This window comes from Anguilla anguilla, chromosome 12 (genome assembly GCF_013347855.1).
Source record: "Anguilla anguilla isolate fAngAng1 chromosome 12, fAngAng1.pri, whole genome shotgun sequence".
Lineage (NCBI taxonomy): Eukaryota > Metazoa > Chordata > Actinopteri > Anguilliformes > Anguillidae > Anguilla > Anguilla anguilla.
Genome location: NC_049212.1, coordinates 17,711,950 through 17,733,526, shown reverse-complemented (window position 1 = coordinate 17,733,526; position 21,577 = coordinate 17,711,950). Strand labels below are relative to the sequence as shown.

At 42.2% G+C, this 21,577-nt stretch overlaps 2 protein-coding genes across 4 annotated transcripts in view; both read left to right on the top strand.

Annotated features, from left to right (window-relative positions):
- Window positions 1-3,928: 3,928 nt before the first annotated feature.
- On the top strand, window positions 3,929-10,253 carry LOC118209291 (thrombopoietin-like). 2 transcript variants are annotated; one of them, XM_035384511.1, is made up of 5 exons: window positions 3,929-4,410; window positions 5,723-5,853; window positions 6,256-6,342; window positions 7,233-7,397; window positions 8,966-10,253. In XM_035384511.1, exons 1-5 carry the CDS (start codon window positions 4,398-4,400, stop codon window positions 9,110-9,112), a joined length of 543 nt encoding a protein of 180 aa, XP_035240402.1. In that variant the 5' UTR covers window positions 3,929-4,397; the 3' UTR covers window positions 9,113-10,253. The 2 variants fall into 2 exon arrangements, with proteins under 2 accessions (XP_035240402.1, XP_035240401.1); XM_035384510.1 differs by having other exon boundaries at window positions 8,963-10,253.
- A 343-nt stretch (window positions 10,254-10,596) lies between these two features.
- Window positions 10,597-21,577, top strand: part of zgc:153039 (uncharacterized protein LOC767698 homolog) — a 40,150-nt gene continuing 29,169 nt past the window's right edge. For both annotated transcript variants that reach the window (XM_035385653.1, XM_035385652.1), the window contains exons 1-6: window positions 10,597-11,197; window positions 14,362-14,496; window positions 15,211-15,348; window positions 15,546-15,851; window positions 17,367-17,474; window positions 17,646-17,757. In XM_035385653.1, coding sequence (XP_035241544.1) covers window positions 10,981-11,197; window positions 14,362-14,496; window positions 15,211-15,348; window positions 15,546-15,851; window positions 17,367-17,474; window positions 17,646-17,757 — 1,016 coding nt within the window. In that variant the 5' untranslated portion in view covers window positions 10,597-10,980. The remainder of the gene's footprint in view (window positions 11,198-14,361; window positions 14,497-15,210; window positions 15,349-15,545; window positions 15,852-17,366; window positions 17,475-17,645; window positions 17,758-21,577) is intronic.

Genomic DNA, 21,577 nt, shown 5'->3' with positions numbered 1-21,577 from the left:
AGCAACACCGGGAGTGAACAACCATAGTAGATTATGAGAAGCTAAAGCACATTCATAATTTCATTATGACATTCTATAGATATTGTGAGTTTCTCATGCAATGTATAAACTATTATCACTATGGATTCAGCATTATGGGTGCTTGTGCCTGTCTGAAATTAGGGGTCAACAAAAGATCAACTCATTTTGATGTCACATTTATACGTGAATGTCTGTGTGCATCGGCATCTATGTTTCTTCAAGAGGATGCGATACGAGATTGTAAACTCATGGGATGATACAAGGCAAAAACACCATAAAGGTATCTGCCTGAGGGACGTCTGAAGCTGAACCCAAAAAAAATCCCAGACCCACAATTAATTTTAAAGCCAATTAATAAATTATATCTAATGTCATGGGTCAATAAAGAAATGTAAGCGATAATCTTTCTGGCTATCTTTTACATGAGCCCGATTGTTTTGGTTAAACTTTGCAGCACATCAGACGGATTCAAAAACCCTGCACTCCTGTGACCCAAGATAAGACATCACAGCTGTCATGGGACAGTAAATGTTCTGTGCACACAAGCATCTAACCGTGCTGTTTATTTTGAGTTTTTCCTTTTTTTTTACTCGTGCTGTCAATCTCTAGGCCAGTAAGAATGAAGCAGAAGAGTAGGTTAAACTAGTTTTACCAATACTACAAAGAATTTTTTTTAATTCACATGCAATTACTGCTAATGCAATTCCTCCAGAAACCTAACATGTACAGACATAAACCGGCATAACGCTGCTTTGTCCCTTTATCCTCATGGCAACCCAAAACTCTCTACCTCTGACAAGAGTATGACCCTTTAGCTGTGACATAGCAAATGAAGTACATGAATCAGGCTGAGCCAATAGTGGCTGTGGATGGCATGGCAGGGCTATTCAAAACTGCTGTCAGGGTTTCCCAGGGTGAGCAGGATTTAGCCGACCTGGATAAGCACGTCTTATCGCTTGGCAGCAGTCCCCTGCTTGTCAATCAGAGGGTGACAGACTGCTAAACCTGTACATGAAGCGTCTTCGTCCGACTCATGTCTGTGCGAGCTGAACTTGAGAATAAGCACTAGCCTGATATCACGGGGTTGAGAGGAGAGAACATAGCATGGGCTCGGTCGAATCAATGGCAAGGGTTTCAGCACTGAAGTGACTACAAGTGAATACAATACAAACAACATTATCATTTCAACCAACACACCAATGTATCATGCGTACACCCATGACATTAGGGCTCCTCCCCTTATTGGCAACACTTGACCCCCTTTTTATTTTTAAGAAATTCATTTGAAGCAGTTTTGATACGTTCTTCCAATGTGCCCAGTTGCAATTCTAAGCCTGTCCTTTAGCAGCATGTCCACAGTCCATTTGAGAGAGTGGAAATTAAGATGTGTGCCCTCCAAAGCGTGCACTCCCTCCCCTGCTTCTGTTCATTCTGCAGTCCAACAGTATGCTACGCAGTCATGGTGCTGGAGGACTACGCCTCAAGCACAGCTGGCACAGACAGACTTTTGGCCCCTGAATGTCCAGACGAGACCTTCTTGTGCAGTGAGGTGGAGAGACTTACATCATGCTGTGCCTGTACAGCACAGCCTAAGGAAACAAGCCACCTGGGAAGCACCCCATGAATCCCAGAGAGTTAGTCCACTTGTTCCTGTCATCACCCTGAAATGAGAAATTGTTAGCTGTGCCTTCTTGTTAAGGTTACAATCCACAGGAGATATATCATAGCAGCAGAAAGCATGTATAGCACTAGGTAAGTTACATTACATTATTACATTACAGGCATTTAGCAGACGCTCTTATCCAGAGCAACATACAACAAGTGCATCAGTTCAAAGTGCAGAGGTGCAGAAAAACACACTAGAGTGAAGTAAAGATCGTAGTGGCAGAAGTGACCACATAGATCAGGACTCCAACCCTGTAGGGTAACCTGTTGAGCAAATAAACAAAACAATCCTGCCAAGTACAAAACTAGCATTGAAATCACATTTGCCTAATCAGAATCAAACAAAACAATCCTGCCAAATACAAAACTAACGAGATTGCATTAGCCTAACTAGGTACATTGAGGTAAATAGAGTAGAACTAAACTAGAGGCTAGGGAGGGGTGGGGAGAGGTGCAGCCTGAAGAGATGAGCCTTTAGTCTGTGCATGAAGGTTGTCAGATTCTCTGCTGCTCTGACCGCCACGAGAAGGTCATTCCACCAGCGAGGGGCCAGGACAGACAGCAGACGCGAACGGGAAGTACAGACACGAAGAGGGGGAGGTGCCAAGCGTCCAGAGGTGGCAGAACAGAGAGGTCTGGCTGGTGTGTAGGGTCTGTTGATCCTCTAAGTATGGGCAAGGCTTGGGGGTAGAATGGTGGTTTCAGACATAAGTCTCAGGATTGCAGCCTCTACTCAAGGTTTAACTGTGCTCTGTATACAACTACCAACAGCTCAGGAACTCCATACCACACAGCCTCTGTGGATATCAGAATATGCTTAAAATACTCTAATTTAACTGCCATACATACAGTGCCCTCCATAAAGGACAAAGACATCTTTTTCTTTATTTGGATCTGTACTCCAAAATATTAGATTTGTAATGAAAAAGTTCATAGATATGTGGTTAAAATGCAGATTCTCGACTTTTATTAAGGGCCATTTTTTAAAATACATTTTGATTTCATGCACAGCACTTTCTACATTTCAGGGCACTATAATGTTTGGCACATATTAACGTTATTTAAATTAAAGTAGTCATGTTTAGTACTTTGTCACATATCCTTAAGGAGATGTTCCTGTACACTTCGGAATTCATTTTGTCGCTGCTATCAGCGGTTACATCATCAATAAAGACAAGTGAGCCAGTATCTAATGTTATTAACATACAAACAAGTGGTCATTATTTCTTATGTTCTTAGTGTGAGTGGAATCCTCAAAGTGCAGATTCAGAGGAATATGGAGCCCTATACACATAGAAAAACAGGGCCATGGAGCTGATGGTTCTACACATTTGGATTTTCGTGGCATGGTTACATATGTTGGGGTAGGTAGGGCTAATGTAAGAAGCATCAACCATGATGCAGCTGGTGGCATCAGAAAGGATTGGCAGCTAGGTACTGGGAAGGGACAAAGGGACCTGCCAGGGTCCAAGCACATCCTTCATGACTTCTGGAAGGCAAAGCTTCTAGTTTATTTTGCTGCCTTCTCTGAAATGTCTAAATTTTTTAAATTCTTAATTTAGCACAAGTGAACAGCACCAGAAAATGCAGAGCATAATATAGCTCCATTTTTCATTATGATCAACGACTAGGATGAGCCAGTTGGTAGTGAAGCAGCAAGTTCAGCCTCAATAAAGGTCTAAACATATCGAACTTCAGGACAGACAGCCAGATACCACATACCAGATACCAGATAACAGGGACAATCTCACATAATCCCACATAACTGAGGGGGACCAAATAAGTCTTAGCTAATGAGTGGTGTGCCAGATACCTGGGGCACAGTGTGGAAAATTGGTTGCTTTTGTCCAGTCTGACTGCCTCAGGCTGGGGTGGTTCATTTAAAAGACAGGCACATCATGTTCCACCATGGCATATACATCAGGTGCCAAGGACAATTCAAAACAAGATCTCTTCCTTATCACAATTACTTCTCCAAGACAAAAAATTTGAGTCTTCTGGTCTTGGCGGTCATGATCCACGTCAGTCTCCCATTTTTCCCATTTCAAAGTCTTTGCTGGTATAAGTCATAGCAGGTTCGATACCAAAATGATGAATGAAGCAGCAAGGGTTGATGGGTTTCGTCTATATTATGACGACACTAGACCGCCAGGTTCTGAAAAAATTCCAGGAATCAATTACTCTGTCAACATGGCTTACAGCATGTCCCGCAGTAAAATATTAACATTGTGTAAATCAAATGAGCGGGTTCCCACCCATATACCACAGCGCGAACTAGAATTTATTTATTTTTTTAGTTTAGAAGTGTATCTTGTTTTTCAACATTGTATATTTTTATGTTTTAGTGATTAATCTGCGGAAACTGTTTTGGCGTGTCAAGTTTTAATCGATTGGGACGTTAAACGCACTTATCTGTCGCTGTTAGTCTTTCTCCCGCCGTCGAAGAGAAAATGCCGCCAAACCGGAAATCTGAGGCTCACATTAGTGATATTATCGCGACGCTACAGTCTTTGCCCATACCGTGAGAAATACGATTGGGAGATATTACGGCTTCATCAGACCTTTAAATTCACACAGCCTCAGGTGTCCTGTGTCAGCGTTAATCTCTGCAAGCTCTCCTGTCTGTCGTCTGCGGTTTAAATGGAAAACAGTGCAGTGAATTATGAGAGCAACGCCACTGTAACGGTCCCCCCTGCGCACAGGAGCAGGTTATGGATTTGAACAGTAAGTACCTAAATTCATACATTTCTCTATTTTCTATTTTTAGAGTCAGGTGAAAGTTTCAAATACATGTAATGAAACCCCCGCCTGGTTTATAAGACGGTTGGATGTGTTTGTCGTTAGAGGCCAATATATGCAATACGCAATCCATTCAAGTTAAAAATGCGAAACTTTAGTCGTCGAGTGCCAGAATTCGTCAGATGCTCTCAGTCGGTCTAAGCTATATATTCCCCACCATACAGTCGTCTGGGCTAATGAATGGTCCAACGACATAATTGAACTTTGGATTTAGCGCATCTCAGGCACTTCAGAGCGGCTGAAGGGAGCCACCTGATTGTTGGTTACTGACGCACGGGGACACGTTGGGACACATGCTGCCTGTTTTTGTATCAGACTCAGAACCAGATTCGCTTTACTTTGCAGTGCAAAGATGTCTAGGAATTTGTCTCATTGTGTACAGGTGTGTTTCACATGCTTCCCCAGTTCAATATAGTGTGACAAGTCAACTATGCATTTTGAGATGCATTAGGTGCAGTTGTCACAATTATGTCACTTTGTCACAATTATGGTTCAATTGTCACTATTATGTCACACACACCCCCCCCCCCCCCCCCCCCCCCCCAGTTCAGTTCTGCTTATATAGGGCTCATGGTGATGGGCTCATGAAGACTGTGCGGTAAATCTTAATTGGGGCCCATAAGCTGCTGTTTTAAAACAGAAGTTTTGTGCATCTACAATGATCATCTACAAAGAAAATAATGTGGTGTAATAAATGTGTACAACAGCGAATAAAGCATTGCAATAATCCAGGCGACTTGTCACAAATGCACGCATCAGTTCTTTGGAATCTTCTTTGGAAAGGAAGGGTCTACCTTTTGCAAAATTTCGTAGATGGCAAAAAGCAGTTTTGGTTACATTTCTGATATATGCATTAAAATCCATAATATTCACGACCCAGGGCATAGCTTCTGAACCCATTTTTGAGCCTGGTGATAAGGATTTCATGGTCTACCATGTCAAACACAGCACTAAGGTCTAGAAATACCTGGACAGAAAAATTTCTATTATCTAAATGTACTCTTATGTCAGTCACAACGTTAATTAGAGGAGTTTTAGTGCTGTACTTTTTGTATGGAAACCTGACCGAAAATAGAATTTGTATTTAAGTGGTCTGACAACTACTGGAAGCTTTTCAGGAAAAATGCTGGTCTGCAGGGAGTTATTGATCATTTTCAGCAATTCTCCTGAAAGGCTAGTATAGACTGGTGGGGATGGGATCAAGGGCAATAATGTTCTCTGCTCTGTGCTCTTCAAGGAGCCCTGCTTCTGCTGCTGTATATGGCTGCTTCTGAGGTGCAGGACATTCAGACCAGACCAATCGATTTTGTGTGTGACTATCAAGCCAGGAGAAGCATGAACAAAGTGGAGGAGATGAAGTCTGCCATGGTGAGGACACCCGACTGAGATACCCGCAGCACATGGAGACATTGGGCCTCATTTCACGAAACATGTGTACGATCACATTTGATCGTAAACTGTGTGTAAGAACGTTTCGGCATTCATCATTTTTTTCCTATCTGTATTTGTTCATGGCTGTTTGCTTATGCTAGTCACATGAACAGGATTACGCATAAAATGTACAAACAGTCAACATTCATCATCTCATACACCTGGGATACGCACAAAAACAAAGGTCTGCGCATGTGTCACCAATCCCATATTGGTTTTTTGTCTGAGCATTTTTAAGAACAAAAGTAAGAATAATTTAAGCAAAGTTTTGTGAATGAGGCGCATTGTGCACACCTGCTGGATGTATGTCCATTGCCCCCTATCTGTCTCTTTCCTAAGGGGGAGTGTGATGGGTCTGGCCTCCTCCCCTCTGCCATCCCGCTGCCATGTGTGGGAATAAACATGGGGGCCTGGAGGAAGAAATCAGTGAGTGTTCCCTACCCCAAAAAGCAAGACCCGCACACAGTGTGCAATTTGAGTAGCAACCATCTGTTAGGGTAATCTCAAGTAGTTTTGTCAATAAATGGAGTTAAATTGGTTATAAATCATGGAAACGCATGTGCTACCCTGCACACTGTGAAATGGAGAAATCACTGGAGAAATCTTTAGGAACAGTTTCAAGCTGGCCATTTGGGCTGTTGAAATGACTTGTATGTACCATGCATACTTCCCTTTAATCTGGTCATTGGTCTCAACCTGATTTCATTCATTTTCCTTGATTAACACTTAGTGTGCCATTGGTCTGGAGAATCAATCAATCAATAGAAAAATAAGTTAATACACTTGACTGTGCACTTAACGAAGAACGATACACCAATCCGTTAATTGCTGCTTTAGCTTTCAGCACAACTTAGAATGAAGGCTATCTAAAAAAAAAAAACCTGCACTTCAAGATTGTTTAAATTACAAAATCTATGCATCACAGACCTTCACCATGAATATTTACTGAGTGTAAGTGCAGAAAAGGAAGAGTACATGTGTCCCTAATTTTAAATGATGTCAATAAAATGTCCACAGTTTTGCAATGCAAATAAAAACTATTTTATTTCTTGCTAAATAGCCTAGTTGAAGAGATCTGGCTACATTTGGTATGTTGTGAAACAGGTAGACCAATAATCAGTTTCAGCGGAAGTTTTCCACCCCTAAAAAATTTTCAGTTGAGGAGTTGTCAATGGTATCATGATACTCTTTTAGATGAAGAGAACCAGTGAAAGAATCAGGTACTCTGGGACAACGACATTCAATCAGTGTGTGTATGTGTGTGTGTGTTTGTGTGTGTGCATGTGTGTATACCTGTTTGAGTGGTTGTCCTGTAGCTACAGCAGAAGAGGGGTCAAGTCTTGGCTGCTCTGAAGGTTCTTACAGAGGGTTTGAAGATGGTGAGGGCAAAGACCCAAAATGGGTGTCAGTCCACCCTGCTGGAGCGGCTGGAGCATAGTGTCACCAATTACCTGCACATAGTGATGAACCTGGATATCTTGGTGAGTGAAGCACACACACGCACGGGCACACACACACACACGCACACACACACAGCGAGCTCTATCAGATATACTAATAAATACTGTAACTGTCATAAGTACAATGCCCTCCATGTCTGGGACAAAGACATAATTCTTCTTGATTTTGCTCTGAACTCCTCAATTTTAGATTTGTAATCATCCAATTCACGTGTGGTTGAAGTGGAAATTCTCATCTTTTTTTGAATGATATTTTTGGTATTTTTTACGTTTTGGTTTCACCATGTGGAAATTACAGCACTTTCTATTCATAGCCCCTCATTTTCAGGGCACCATCACGTTCGGCACAAATGCCTTCTCAGGTGTTTATGATTAGCCAGATGTGTTCAATTGTTTCAGCCCCTGAAACAAGCAGGAGCTGAAGATGGCTGCAGTGCAGGCCTGGCAGAGCATCACCAGAGAAGATACTCAGCACCTGCTGATGTCTATGGGTCACAGACCTCAAGCAGTCATTGCATGCAAAGGATATGCGACAAAGTAATAAACATGACTACTTTGATTTACGTAACATCAATATGTCCCAAACATTATGGTGCCCTGAAATGGGAGAGGTTGGGGTGGGGGGGGGGCTATCTTTAAAAAGGGCTGTAATTTATACATTTTGAAATCAAAGTGTATAAAAATACCTTTTAATTAAAGCTGAGAATGTGCACTTCAACCACATGTACATTTTTCATTATAAATCCAAAACTGTGCACAGAGCCAAATCAAGAAAAAATGTCTTTGTCCCAAACATTATGTAGCTTACTGTATATACATGAGCAAACATGCATGCACGTGCACATCTACATGCAAGCATGTGGAAATACAGCACATGCACACCCTCACACTCACACCCTTGTAGCTGTTGAAGTTCCTGCTGCATAAACTCGTGTTTCCATGTCCAGATTTGTATATGTTTTCACCAACAGCAATAAGAAAGTGTCCAAAGTCACTTTCATAGAACAGACTCTCATGGAAATAAGACATAAAGTAAACTCGGATACAATTTTTTGACATTTTACCATAGGCAAAGATGTGATAAATTGTTTTTGGTGATGTTCTTTTTTATAGGTATATTAATGTTCATATACTTTTCCTTTCTTGCTTGTTTGAGTTTGATCACCTCTTGCCTTTCTCAGGAAGCCCTCCAGACTGAGACCCATACTTTAGGTTAAAATGGGGATTAGAAACCATGAAGCAGGGTGTTAGACTGTGTCTGCGTATTGCATTACTGGGTGTTAGACTGTGTCTGTGTATTAGACTATAGGGGGCCAAACTGTGTGTGTACAGTAAGGGGCTGCTGGTTGTTAAAACTGTGTCTGTGAAGCAAATGTTTTGTTTCTGTGTGTATTGGACTGTCAGGAGTTTGTATTTGTCTCTGTGACTGTCATTTTGTCTGAACTACTTCCGGGTGTCTCTTTTTGCCATGTGAAATGCTCCGATGCTGTTTTATTTGGTCTGTGCATGGGTCTTACTGTAAGGCAGGGTCTGTGGTATACTGTCTGAAGTGTCTATGTGACAGAGTCTCTGGTTCTGTCACCCAGCAGGACAAAGGCGAGGGCCAGGACTTTGCTTGTCAGAGCCGGAACACCCTGAATTTAGACCAGGTCCTCATGCAGTACAACAAGCTGCTCAGTGGCATGCTGGAAATGTTTATGCTGGAGCTGAAGGACATGTGCCAAGGGGAGACCTGACCTGTAACCTGTGATCTCTGGCCATATAAGTAAGAAGGAAGATGCCCCCAGTCACCTGGTGTGACCTCAATACCTCACTTCATTTTCCTGTCCTTTTAAGTGAGGAAATGGAGCCCTCTGCTGGTGAAGGATTGGAAAGACAAAAAATGCTGGCACTTGTTACAAGTGCAGAAGCTCTAAGTGATCAAATGGGATGTAGCAGCATTATATAAGGTTAAGCAAGATCACCAAAGGACACGATGTGATACGCTTGGACCTAATATTTTTCTCTGTGTTTGGAGGTGCAGACAGTGTTGTGTTTTTTTTTGTTTGTTTGTTTGTTTTTTTACAATGACACATGAAGAAACTAAAAGGAGGCCCTCATTCAGGGTGATGAATTTGAAAGCATCTGAGGCGACAATGAACTGACTGTTTGACTGTTCGACAATTTTAAACCCTGTTGTAGTTGGCTTATTTTTGTAGGCTGGAAAGCTGGACTGATGGTAATGCCACAACACAGTCAGACAAAGAGAAGAGACCTGTAACCACTTACCTGGAATGTTGTGGTTAGAAACAGAAGAGAAAATCCTGGTGGATGTGTAATATTGTAAATTGAGTGATATGATAAATAGGAAAGAAAGGCCATAAAGCTAGTTTTTTTTTTTTTTTTTTCCTGTGGTTGGTTTCAAATTATGAAACCAACCACAGGAAAACAAATGCACTAGCTTTAAACATTAGCTGCTCCAAGAGAAAAGTGTATTTTATTTCACTTTGCATTTTGATTTCAGTTTTTTTTTTAAACTGACTGAACACTTTCTAAGCTTTATCTGCCATCAGAACAGCTGAGTCTGTCACCATCTCCCACCGCCTTGAGGAGGCAGTTTAGACTACCTGGGTTCATCCATCTTGAATGCATTTTGCGGTTTAGAATCTGACTATACTGCTGTAAAATTGTTTTGTTAAATGGCTTGTGATAGGCTTTGATTTTATTATGGGAATTATTATTTTTATAATTGTTAAATATATAGCCTACAGTAGCTACACTACGCTCTTCCATATATTTGCACTTCGCATTTGCATTGAAATTGTATTTTTTACGTTGCATTGGACTCTGCACTTATATATAATTTAATCTGTAATTCGCGGTGTTAACGTCGGTCTAAAATAGTCATTAAAAAGTAATAATGAAATTACAATCGCAGTTATGTTATTTTCTTTACTTCTTTAAACTTTGCAGGATCCGTTGTGTTCCACGTGTATTTTCTATCTTATAATATGCATTTAAGGAAGTTGGGCGGAATACATATTAAATAAATAAATAATACATAAATAAATAAATGCTTAAAAAAAACAAAACAAAACAAAAAAAAACTGAGATTGACAGACCCCCATAACTGCAGGATAGCGGATGAAGTTTTAGTAAAGGCTTTCACTGATTGGAGGACAGAGCTGGGTCATATGACTAGACACCGCAAAAACTTCCAAATACATGCATCACATGATCATTCAGGTCACTGCCTTAACCCGTGGCGAGAAGTGAACTTGGAAGTTGAGATTTAATGTTTTTATATACTGGCTGTGATTTTTAGCTAGTCCCGTACGAGGGGTGTTTGGCTCCCCTACGTTTTAAAGTTATCTTGACTGATTAATGCTGTTTTTATCGTCCTAGATTATTTCACCCTTCGCTTCTGCATTTGATGGAAATACAGCGATGCCAGGATAAGTGAAACTAAGACATTCTTAATATGAGATATGGAACACGTATACCTCATAGCTTCCGTGTTTTCCTGTGGACTTTGTAGGCTAATGAAAAAGATAGCTTGCTAGACACTGATCGAAGCGCTCTGGCATATAATAGTTGAAACTGTTGCAGATTCATTTGTATCGCCATGTCGGAGCGAACCCCACTGCTGCATTACCGCCTCTCCAACAGTGTCAATGAGTCGGAAAACCGACCCAGCCCTGCCGGGGTAGCGGCGGCGCAGTCCCCGGCCGTATCCCGACGGAAGACTGCTAACAACCAGCCACCGAAACTATCTACGTTCTTTGGTGTGGTTATACCTACACTTCTTTCCATGTTCAGTGTGGTAGTCTTCCTGAGAATTGGTGAGTGATTATTAATTTATTTCCCTCTGTCAACACCAAACGTTACATTATCTTGAGTTTTTAGAAGCTCTAACAGGTCAAGGTATTGATATCAATTTTAACTAATTATAAAAAGTATTCAGAAGTAAAACGCAATTACCTGCAGTTTATTGAAGCATAACTGAATCTAATGTAACGCTCAGACTAAATCGCTTTTTAGTTATGTAGCAGCAAAAAAAATAGAACACGATTCGTTGAATGATCCAAGTTTCTGCGTCTACAGTGCCCTGGTCTGTCCAAAACTGTCCAAGTATAATGAAGGAAATCGAAAGCTAGTGCCTTTATTATATGCTTTTATTCGTCATAATATTTCTGGTAATCATCGCCATTTAACATGGAATGAAAATAATATGGAACCATAAAACCGCGCTCTGTTTCTCGTGATAACAGCTAGTTTGAAAACGTTACATTAATTTAAAAAAGAACTGCACATAACCCAGCCCTAAATATCCTGGAGTCGTACCGCCAGTCTCGAGCTAGGGGTTATCATTAATCGCGCTCACATGATCCTGTCATCGAGTGCACATCGGTCCGTTTCAGTGGTTGTAATACATGCCTATAGGAACATCAGTACATTGCATAGAATCGGCAACTGACGGATTTCGTTTGTTTCTCTGTCAGATCGTAATTTAATTTTCTAATGCTCGTATGATGATGGTAAGTAGGCCCTATTTGCATTTGTTGAATTTGATGCATTTGTGCCTGGGTTTGTGCCTGCCCTCTCCTGCCCTGTGTCTCGTGAGGTGTCAGCAGTTTCATCAGTGGGCTCCAGGCTGTATGAAGTCTAGTGGAAATGGCACCATTTTGAGAAGCAAATAGTATTCTGAACGCACACACACACACACACACACACACACACACAAAAGCAATATCTTCTCTGCCTGAGTCTCATAGCCATTTTTTACACAACACAACACTGTCAGGCATTTTGTGTCATTGATAACAGTGTTATTAATGTACATTTTATGAATTTCTGATTTGTGCTTTAATTCATGGGCTCGGTTGCACTGTGTTACTTTTAACTGATTGAATGGTATCCTGAAGTAATGTATCCCACGATTGGGGCTGTCTGATAAATCACTATGTAACCCCTACTAACAAGCTCTGATCATGTATTGTAACCTTGCATTTTGGCCCTTCATTCTTACCAGCGGATGTGCACACACGTGTATGAGTGGTGTGTGTGCTGTCTCACACTGGCAGCTGCACCCTGCTAACATTGCACATTAATGTGCAGGACTCTCTTCTCGGGTCAGAATTATAATTATTGTAAAATAGATGGGGAATTATGTGATTTGGTGTATCTGAGATGGTTTAACTGCAGGAGGACTCATCAGTGCATAAACCTTGACCCCACCTACTGCAAAGACATTAACAGCATTTGTTGTAACAGGTGAGTCATGGGAGTCGGGTGTATGAGGAACAGAGAGAGAGAGAGAGATGTGGAATCTGCATGTTTGCATCTTCTGCTGGATCCTTAACACTGCCAGCGAGTCAACCATAAGGCTTCTTTAGTCACGGAGGTCACAGAGGTCATGGACACCATGAAAGTGACTAGAAGCGTATAATATGCGCAGGAAAAGCTCAAGAAGAAACAGTTTGTCCATTTGTTCCAGTTTAACCCCTTAAACTCCACTTAAAACCCAGGGATTTTAGTAAGAAGCCCCTGTCTTAAAACCCCATTATCTTCAAAACTCAAACCTTGACGTGTTTTCCCAAAGGTGGCTCGGTGTGTCCCAAAACCTCTACAGATGGCACCAAACCTCTCCAAATGGGAATATTGTGCTTATATTTTTTCCCAGCCATATTCCACTTCCAGAAGCTAATTCTATTAAGGGTGGTACCCTCTGGAACCCTACAAATCAAATATTCTTCATGTACCCATGGTCCCTTTTTGGCTAAGCCCTGTATTTCAGTCAAAAGTTGTCCTTTGGAAGAGCTTCTGTGTACAAAACGTGTTAACTATGGCTACATATCACACACACTAAATTGACTTAGAAACAATCAAACCACTTGGTTTTAGCTTGCTGTGTGCTCTGACCTGCACCCAGCTGCCTGGCTGCTGTAATTCAGGCCTGTAAGCAGTAAGTGGGCTGCTGTAATCTACATATGCAAACAGTAGCTGTATGAAATGGCAGAGCCTCCCAGAAACCCCTTATTTAGTTATGGAAGCTTACAAATGAATTTCACTGGGACTTTCTGTGAAATTCAAACACAATTTTTGTGCTTATAAAATATCAATCAATCAATTATAAAATATCAGTCATCATCCTGGGGTGTCACGTTCAGCCCCCCTTTGGAGAAGGGAACTGCCTTGTTATTTCTTTTGTTATCTCTAGTGGTTTTACCAATTGAGAGGGGTTTTTTTGCATCAATGGACAAAGAGTCTAAGCTTTACAATGGTGTATGTGTTATAACACTGCACTTTGAATCAATGACTGATAAAAGCATTAATTTACGACAATGTTATTGTGAGACGCCGGTGTCTAATTTCAAGGCCATTGGGCTTTAAGGGTTTAAATGGGCAGTTATAAAACTCAAGTCTAGCCTTGCCTCTGCCTCTGGTGACTTGTATTACTGCATCCTGTGCCAACTTGACTGCTGCAGCAAGTGACTGAGACTGCTTTTCATTTGTTGGAGTGCCAGCAGAAAGTAACAGTGAGGTGACTAATTGTGCATCAGGAAGAGCAACTATTGCTAAACAATTAAAGGGAACTTTTCAGGAAAGTGGTCAGCTTTTTTTAAATATTTTTTTTGTTTGTTTCATTTTTACTTATAATGCCCCTTTTGATTACAAGTGAAAAGTAAGTTTCTCCAAAGGCTAGGCCTATATTTTGAAAGCGTTTTGTATGAACAAGTTTGTAGTGCAATATTTCAGTTGCATGATTAAGCGTCTGTTTGCGAAGAAAGCCACTTTTTAAAATTATCTGCTAAATCATCACCTCTGACTAATTCTGGTTTGTGCGAACCAGCTGGAAGAGTTTTTAAAAGCCGACAGTAAAGAAATCTTGGTTCATCTCTGGAGGTACAATGAACAGATGTTTGCATGGAGAACCAGGAAACGTTGCATTGTGGTCTCCAGTTCCTGTTTTGGTGAAAATGTGGTGCTGTGCTTGCGCACACAGGCTTCGTGGTGGGCCAGGCCGGGCTGTACCAGGCCATTGGCATGTTCTTGGTGGCGTATTTCATCATTAGCATGACAGTGCTGTCCGTCTGCGCAATCTCCACCAATGGAGCGCTGGACGCCGGTGGGGCCTACTGTATCCTTCACTGTTCCTCAACACCCTGTGTCTCTCCCACCTACCTGAAGCTGAACACAGGGAATATGTTGTATTGTACATCACCATAAACCACTGTTGTTTGAATTAAGCAATTAATCTGTGTATTGCCTCTATGCCGATCATTGACTATGTTTCCACACACACATGTACGCACACACACACATGTACGCACACACACACACAAAATGGTATGATCAGATGAAAGGGAGTTGCTTGGGGCTGTCAGGGCTCAGGTAAAGCAAAAATGTAGAGGCCTCTGTGTTTTTGTGAATGCACATGAGACTGTGTGCCTATGAGAATATTTATACATGTATATGTATAGCGTGTTTGCGCATGTGTATATATCAATTCTAATGTGTTTCAGGTTGTGTGAAGAAAGTGTTCCAGAAAGGCAGAAGTAGAATGAGATGTAGGGGGGATGGGAAAGAAGTCTGCTTTCATTTCTTGTTTTTAGGCCTGTAGTGAGTGTGTGTGTGTGTGTGCATGTGCGTGTGCATGTGTGTGAGTGTGTGTCTGTGTGTGCACACGTGTGCGTGTCTGTGTCCGTGTCTGTGTGTGTGTGTCTGTGCGTGCACGTGTGCATGCGTGTGTGTGCGTGTGAGTGTGTGTGTATGTGTGTGTGGCAGTCTGCACATGTTCTGCAATAGCACCCAGTCTGTGTGAGGTCACCAGCCTTAACCCCCCCTGCCTCAGACATGATCAGCCGAGCCCTGGGGCCTGAGTTTGGGGGCAGCATTGGGATCATGTTCTTTTTCGCCAACGTGTGCGGCAGCGCCCTCTATGTGCTGGGCCTGGTGGAGGCTGTCATTGCCACCTTTGGGATTCCTGAAGGTAACGCACAGTTTTCATCATGATGTCTTCAGATCATGGTGCCTTTAGAGAACATGAAGTTTGAGAGCCAAATTGACAGTATCATTACATGCTTTTACATTTCCTATGGCTAAATGAGCAAGGTAGAATGTGATTTCTGTAATGTACCTACATCCAGTGTGTGCTGTATTTATGTTTAACCCCTCCTCCTCCTGCAGATACAACAGCAGTCGCACGGACCGCCAGTCAGGTCCTGCCCCAGGGGTACTGGTGGTCCCTGCTCTACGGGACAGTCATACTGCTGCTGTGCCTGCTGGTCTGCCTGGTGGGCGCCCACATCTACGCTAAGGCCACCTTCCTCATCTTCATCATTGTCATTGTGGTGCTGGCCACCATCTTCATCAGCTTCTTCGCAGTTAGTCCCAGGCAGGTGCTCCTCCCCCCGTCCCCGCCCAACACCTCCAGCCCCAGCAGTGCCAACTTCACTGGCTTTAAGCTGGACACACTGCTGGCCAACCTTGAGGGTGAGTGCTGGGCACATTTAGAGTGTGATGGGGGGGTAGTGGGAGTGTGCAGATGAGCAGGTGCTGGGGGGGCAGTGTTCAGGCGAGTGTATGTTTGGGGGGGGCAGCCAGTGGAAATGTTCAGGCAAGTATATGTTGGGGGGCTCAGTGGTAGTGTTCAGGCGAGGGGAGGGCTGTGGGAGTGTTCAGGTGGGGGGGGGGGGGGGGCACTGGGAGTGTTTAGGTGAAGGCGGGCCAGTGGGAGTGTTCAGGCGAGAGGGGGCAGTGAGAGTGTTCAGGTGAGTGTATGCTGGAAATGGGATTTCCTTCACTCTGCTTCTGTGCTTCCTTCAGTCTGTTTCCTTCTGAGTTGGGTTCCGCTGGAATGATTTGCCCTTTTTAGCATTTGTTGTGGATTTCATTGGATTCTGCAAGGATGCGTGTCCCTTAAATACAGGCTAGATATAATACAGACCAATTTTTGTGACAGAGAAAAATGCAATTTTTCCCCTTTCAGTGAAGGACTAATTCATTATGTTGTGCTAATAATCCAAATCCTTTCCATAAATCTGCTGGCATGTATTGCTTAACATCATATGAGCAGCGTGACTGAGTGATTTATGCATGCTTCAGCGAGGAGCTAAACCAGCGGACTGAGCAGTTTGTCACTGTAACTCTTCCATTAATTATCCGCTGGTTTTTGAAATTGACTACATTAATGTCGCAAGCATCATGTACATTGGTTGGTACATTAATAACAAGCATGTGTATGTATATATTTATGTATGTTCCCTCCAAAAGCAATGGAAACGGTTGAGTGAAATTTGTTATTTTGGCTATGCGCTTAAGGCATAGGCCCCCCCCCCCCAAGCCTACGCCTGTGCTGGAGCAGACATCTTGTGTTGACAAAGTTCACGTGAACACTGAGCAAACACCCATGACACTGACACCGATGCAAAGGTTCATCAGGGAAGATGCCATTTTAAATGACCCATTCCAATTTAATAATTCTCACAGAAAATGAAGAGTGAAATGATTAATGGCATGCTCGTTATATTTCCTTAATAATAACAATGAGCATTACTGTTAAGAATATTAATAACCATGCAGTGTTGTGCTGTGAGTACATGTAGCTAATTTGTTGATTGTCTGTTTTAGTGTTGTTTATGCACTTACTGTAATAATTTCTTAAATAATAAACATTATTAAATCCTTAATTATTTGTTGCAATATAATTGTGTAGTAATAAAAGTATGTATAGCGGTAAATGTAAATGCAAAGCACTCCACATTTGTGAGGCCTCTGTGTGCAGTGATAAGCTCTCAGCTTGGAGAGGTTCAGTTTCTGGCACAATTGATCCGCAGAAGATTTCCCAATGTGTGTCACAGGTTTCCCAGCAGTGTACAATAAGTGCTGACCGCTGTAGTTAATGATTGTAAAGCCCATAGCTCCATAACACAGTGTTTTGCTGAACTAATGCAAAAAAACGGTGCATTCTAATGTGATTTCCATCCTCATATGTACCCCCCCCCCCAGCTGGGTACACAGTGGACTACACCACGGGAATCCAGATGACCTTTGCCACGGTGTTTGCTGTTATGTTTAACGGCTGCACAGGGATCATGGCAGGATCCAACATGTCCGGTAGGTGTATATTTGGGCGCGTGCGTGCGGTGCGGGCGTGTGTGCATTTATGCCTGCGTGTGGGTGTGCATGCAAGTATGTGTTTCTGTGTGGTGGGGGAGAGGCCTGGATGTTCTTAAACGTGATGCTTTTGACTGACTGCTCGTCCTGTCCCGGGACCCTGTGTCACAGGAGACCTGAAAAACCCCAGCTACTCCATCCCTCGCGGGACCATCACAGCCGTCATCTTCACCTTCATCATCTACAACCTGCTCAGTGTGCTGGTGGCCTGCTCCTGTGACCGGTCAGTCTCCCTCACGCCTCTCAGTCCCCGTCACTCTGCTTTCAATCACTTTATTCATGTCTGTACATTTTCTCCGTGTCTACTAATTATTAGTTATTTCAGCTGTTCGTTTGCTTAATTTTCTTGGTTAATTATTGATGTGCCTTTTGCTGTTATATCAAATGTATCAAGGGAATAATGCTTTTAGAAGCAGAAGTCGAACAGGAATGAACAGCTCATTATTTACACGTTGATATTTGGTGTGGGAAAGGGGGGCTGCGTCCATACTTATAGGGGGTCCCAGGGATCCTTAAGCCTGTTTTCAATGTCTTGAGCTGAGAGAGTTGTTGGTGTACAGGTCACTTCCCCACCCAGGAGGATGCAGGAGGTACAATTTTAGAGACATAATAGCTAGTTTGTAGTGTTTCAGCTTTCTTGGATTGCGAATGCATTTTTCACATGGATTTAGAAAATCCAGCTCACCTGTGACCTGTCTCACCTCTTGCTGTTGTCTGCCTGCACTGGCTCATCTTTAGCACCCTTAACTAATCTGGGCTCTCTCTGAACCTGTACGATAAGTTCTTACTTTTCTTTTTAGTCTGTCACTGTGGTCAGATAGTCTCTCCCTATGAAGCCCAATAAAACTGAAGAATGTGTAAGTCTTCTAATATGTGATATAAATTAGTTTAATTAATTTAATGTGTTTGTTTGAGGCAGCTTGTTGTTAGACAATAGAGCGATGTATCAGAGCTGGGTAGGGTGTCAGGATGTGTACTCCTGACATTGCTGGGTATTTGTTGTCATATGATCACATACATATTATGCAAAATACCTTCTTATCTCGATTACGTTTTATTTAATAATGCCTGAGTTGACACTTTAGTCAAAACAATGTAGTCTTTATTTTATAAAAATTCTTATGAATTTCGTCAGCTTCTGCTTTCTTGGGTTTGGATTTCCCCATCGGTGATTTTCCGGCCTGCGGAATGTGTATATGGTGTATGTACCGCCCATATACGGTCTGACCGTGTTTCTGTAGGCCGGCCCTGGAGAAACAGGCCCGGGTTGTGCTGGAGTGTACCCAGGTCAAACAAAGGGCCTGTACAAAGCAGCATTGTACTCCTCATGATTTACATGGTGTGAAAATGGTTACACTGTGACCGTATCAGACTGTAATTCTACTGTTATCAGATAATCGTAGCTGGTTTAGTGTTGGATTCAGGCTGCAGTCCAGTTGAACTTGTTGGCAGTTTGCCTGCGTGCCGGTGTTCTGTCTCTATCTCTTATCCGTCAAGATCTTGTGGATTTTATGTCCTCCTACTCCTCCTTACCGAAACTCCCCCTTTACCGTGTCCACCCATCAATAAATCTGACTTGACTGTGCATGCTGGCACCGTACTAAAGCAGGGGTTGCCAAAAAATGAAACGGCAGAAAAAAACTGTGTTGTCGAAAGGAAAATCAATACGGCCTTTCGACTGCCTCTGTCGGTTGAGCCGTCTGCCGCTTCCCCCAGTGCACCTTTGATCTGTATGTGAAAAGGCTGCACTCTCTGATTCACCGTGTAAGTAAGATCAGCAGCGTTGTCTCCATGGAAGAGGGTGTGTTTTGCACCGGAAACCCAGTTGCAGTGTGGCTGCTTGTGTCACACAGGTTTGTAACCGCGGTGTGTGAAACCACAGCCGCCCTGGCCCCGCCTCCTTTTGGCATCACTGGCTCCTCACATGACTTAAGTAGAGAGCAGCTCAGTGGGCGTGTGTATGTATGTGTACCTGATTGCCTGATTTGGTGATAACCTGATTGGGTGGAAGCTCCCTATGGAGGTTCAGCTCCAGGAAGTCTCCTCATGACGGGGTTCTGGTGCGCTCTGTGGTACTTCTGTGGCTGGTTGCTCAGTGGAGTGAGAGAGGGGGGATCTGTGAACTGTTATGAAACACTGCCACACGTGCAGTTGTGTTTCCCTGTGAAACGTTTCAGTGTAACCTTTATAAGCAGGTGCGGCAACGGGCCAGAAGCGGTCTTATTGTCTGTAGAGGAAGCACTTTGCTCAGACGAGCTGTAAGAGGAAGATGAATAGTCAAGTGCCAGATTTTCGAGTTCCTCCAAAGAGAAGAGGAAGTGGGCAGGCGAGGGGGCAGGCTGTTGTCACTTCAGAAATCACCACATCAGGCTCTGGGGTGCAGTGGCCACTCCTGGTGCATTCCGGTCTGCATGTTTAGACTTTTATTGGTCAAGGAATCAGAGTACAACGGCCATTGGGACCGGATCAGGGAAGTCTTTATGATGTTTATAGTCCTGGAGATGAAACGGCCTCTCTACACGCACACTGCAGAATACATTCACAGGTAGAGCCAAGTCAAACAATGATGTTGCAAAATGGCATAACTAACACAAGTTTGCAAAGACGGAAGAAAACCATTCTGCAGCACCTGAGCTCTGTGCTGGAAAGCCGTACTCTCTGGCTTAAGAAAAATAAATAAATAAAACTACCTGAAAGAGCAGGATTTATTTTGGGACGGTGGATTACTGTGCTTATCAGAACAAGACACACCTGTGTGTAATGTTTTTGGACAGGTGGAGAAAAAAGCATTTAGGTGAATTTACAATATAATTTGCTCTCATTCCATGGAAACAAATATTAGTTCATTTCAATTTTATTTGTATAGGGCTAGAGAGCTGTCACAAAGATGTTTTATATTAATACTGCATTATAAATAAATGCATAGTGATGCTTGAGTTCCAGATATTTCTATAGCAAACCATCAAAATTGCATAAAATATTTTTTTGTGTTTATATTCTTACAGTTCATTAGCAAACACACAGCTGGCTTTCTGTTGGCCTCTTGAGAAACAAAAATGACCAGGGCCTGTTTACTGCTCAGTAACAAATGCAGTATTTATTTATTTCTCATTTATTTTTTTAAATTATTCATAGTTTCCAGCCAGGACTGTGAGACATCTTCAGTTTATGGGCTTAATTAGCCACCCCTGACATCACAGCAGCAATATCACTTTTATTGGATGGCAGGTTCTTATTTTTTTTTTTTTTAAGTATTTTAATGTTGTTACAAAAATTGTATTTCGTAAAAACAATAAAATGGCTAAAACTCAGACCTTCATGCTTTTGTGTATGTCTGGACAATACATTCAGATCAGAAATTGTATTTGTTTATCAGATTACTTTCATTTGGTGACAGTGGCTAAATGAAGAATAATTATGCGCTTTTCACTTTTGTAGGTTTATTAAAATGTCTTTCAGTTCACATTGCTGTCCTATAGACATGGCTCTTCCATCAAGTAGTCTGAATATACAGTATTTCTTTGTGTTTGTACATTTCTTTTCTGAAATGCGAGCCATATTGACTGCTCCCAGTAGATGGCAGTCTTACACTGTTACAAACGTGTGATTGTTGCTCCCCCTAGTGTTTAGAAGCTGTTTTGCTCAATTTAGCCATTGAAAACACTACGCTCAAAAAGCTCTGTTCTCTGAAAAATAATTGAGTAATCTTACTATTGTCATTTAACATGTATACCTATTTGTAGCATGAATGTAATTTAGCATTTTTTGATTGCAGCATTTGAACCTATGTGGGTATATTAAGGTTAACAGGCCAGACCAGTAAATCTAGGATTTAAAATGCATGTATCTGGTTTATTTTCCACTGATACCATATATTGGTACAAAGGAAGGCTCAAACTAATGATGTTATCTTCAGCTTGATGGAAGGTCTTACTGCATCAGTGGTGGAACAGATTTTTGCTAAAGTGCAGAGTATTTGCCCAAAGCAAAGACATGACATTTTCACTTGTACAGCTGATGCAATCAAGTTACCCAATAAAACA

Excerpts from the sequence above, each read along its gene's own strand:
- LOC118209291 (XM_035384510.1), top strand. Across the intron at positions 6,343-7,232 it reads GGGCCTGGAGGAAGAAATCA|CTACAGCAGAAGAGGGGTCA; the intron begins GTGAGTGTTCCC and ends GTTGTCCTGTAG. Across the intron at positions 7,398-8,962 it reads TGATGAACCTGGATATCTTG|CAGGACAAAGGCGAGGGCCA; the intron begins GTGAGTGAAGCA and ends TCTGTCACCCAG.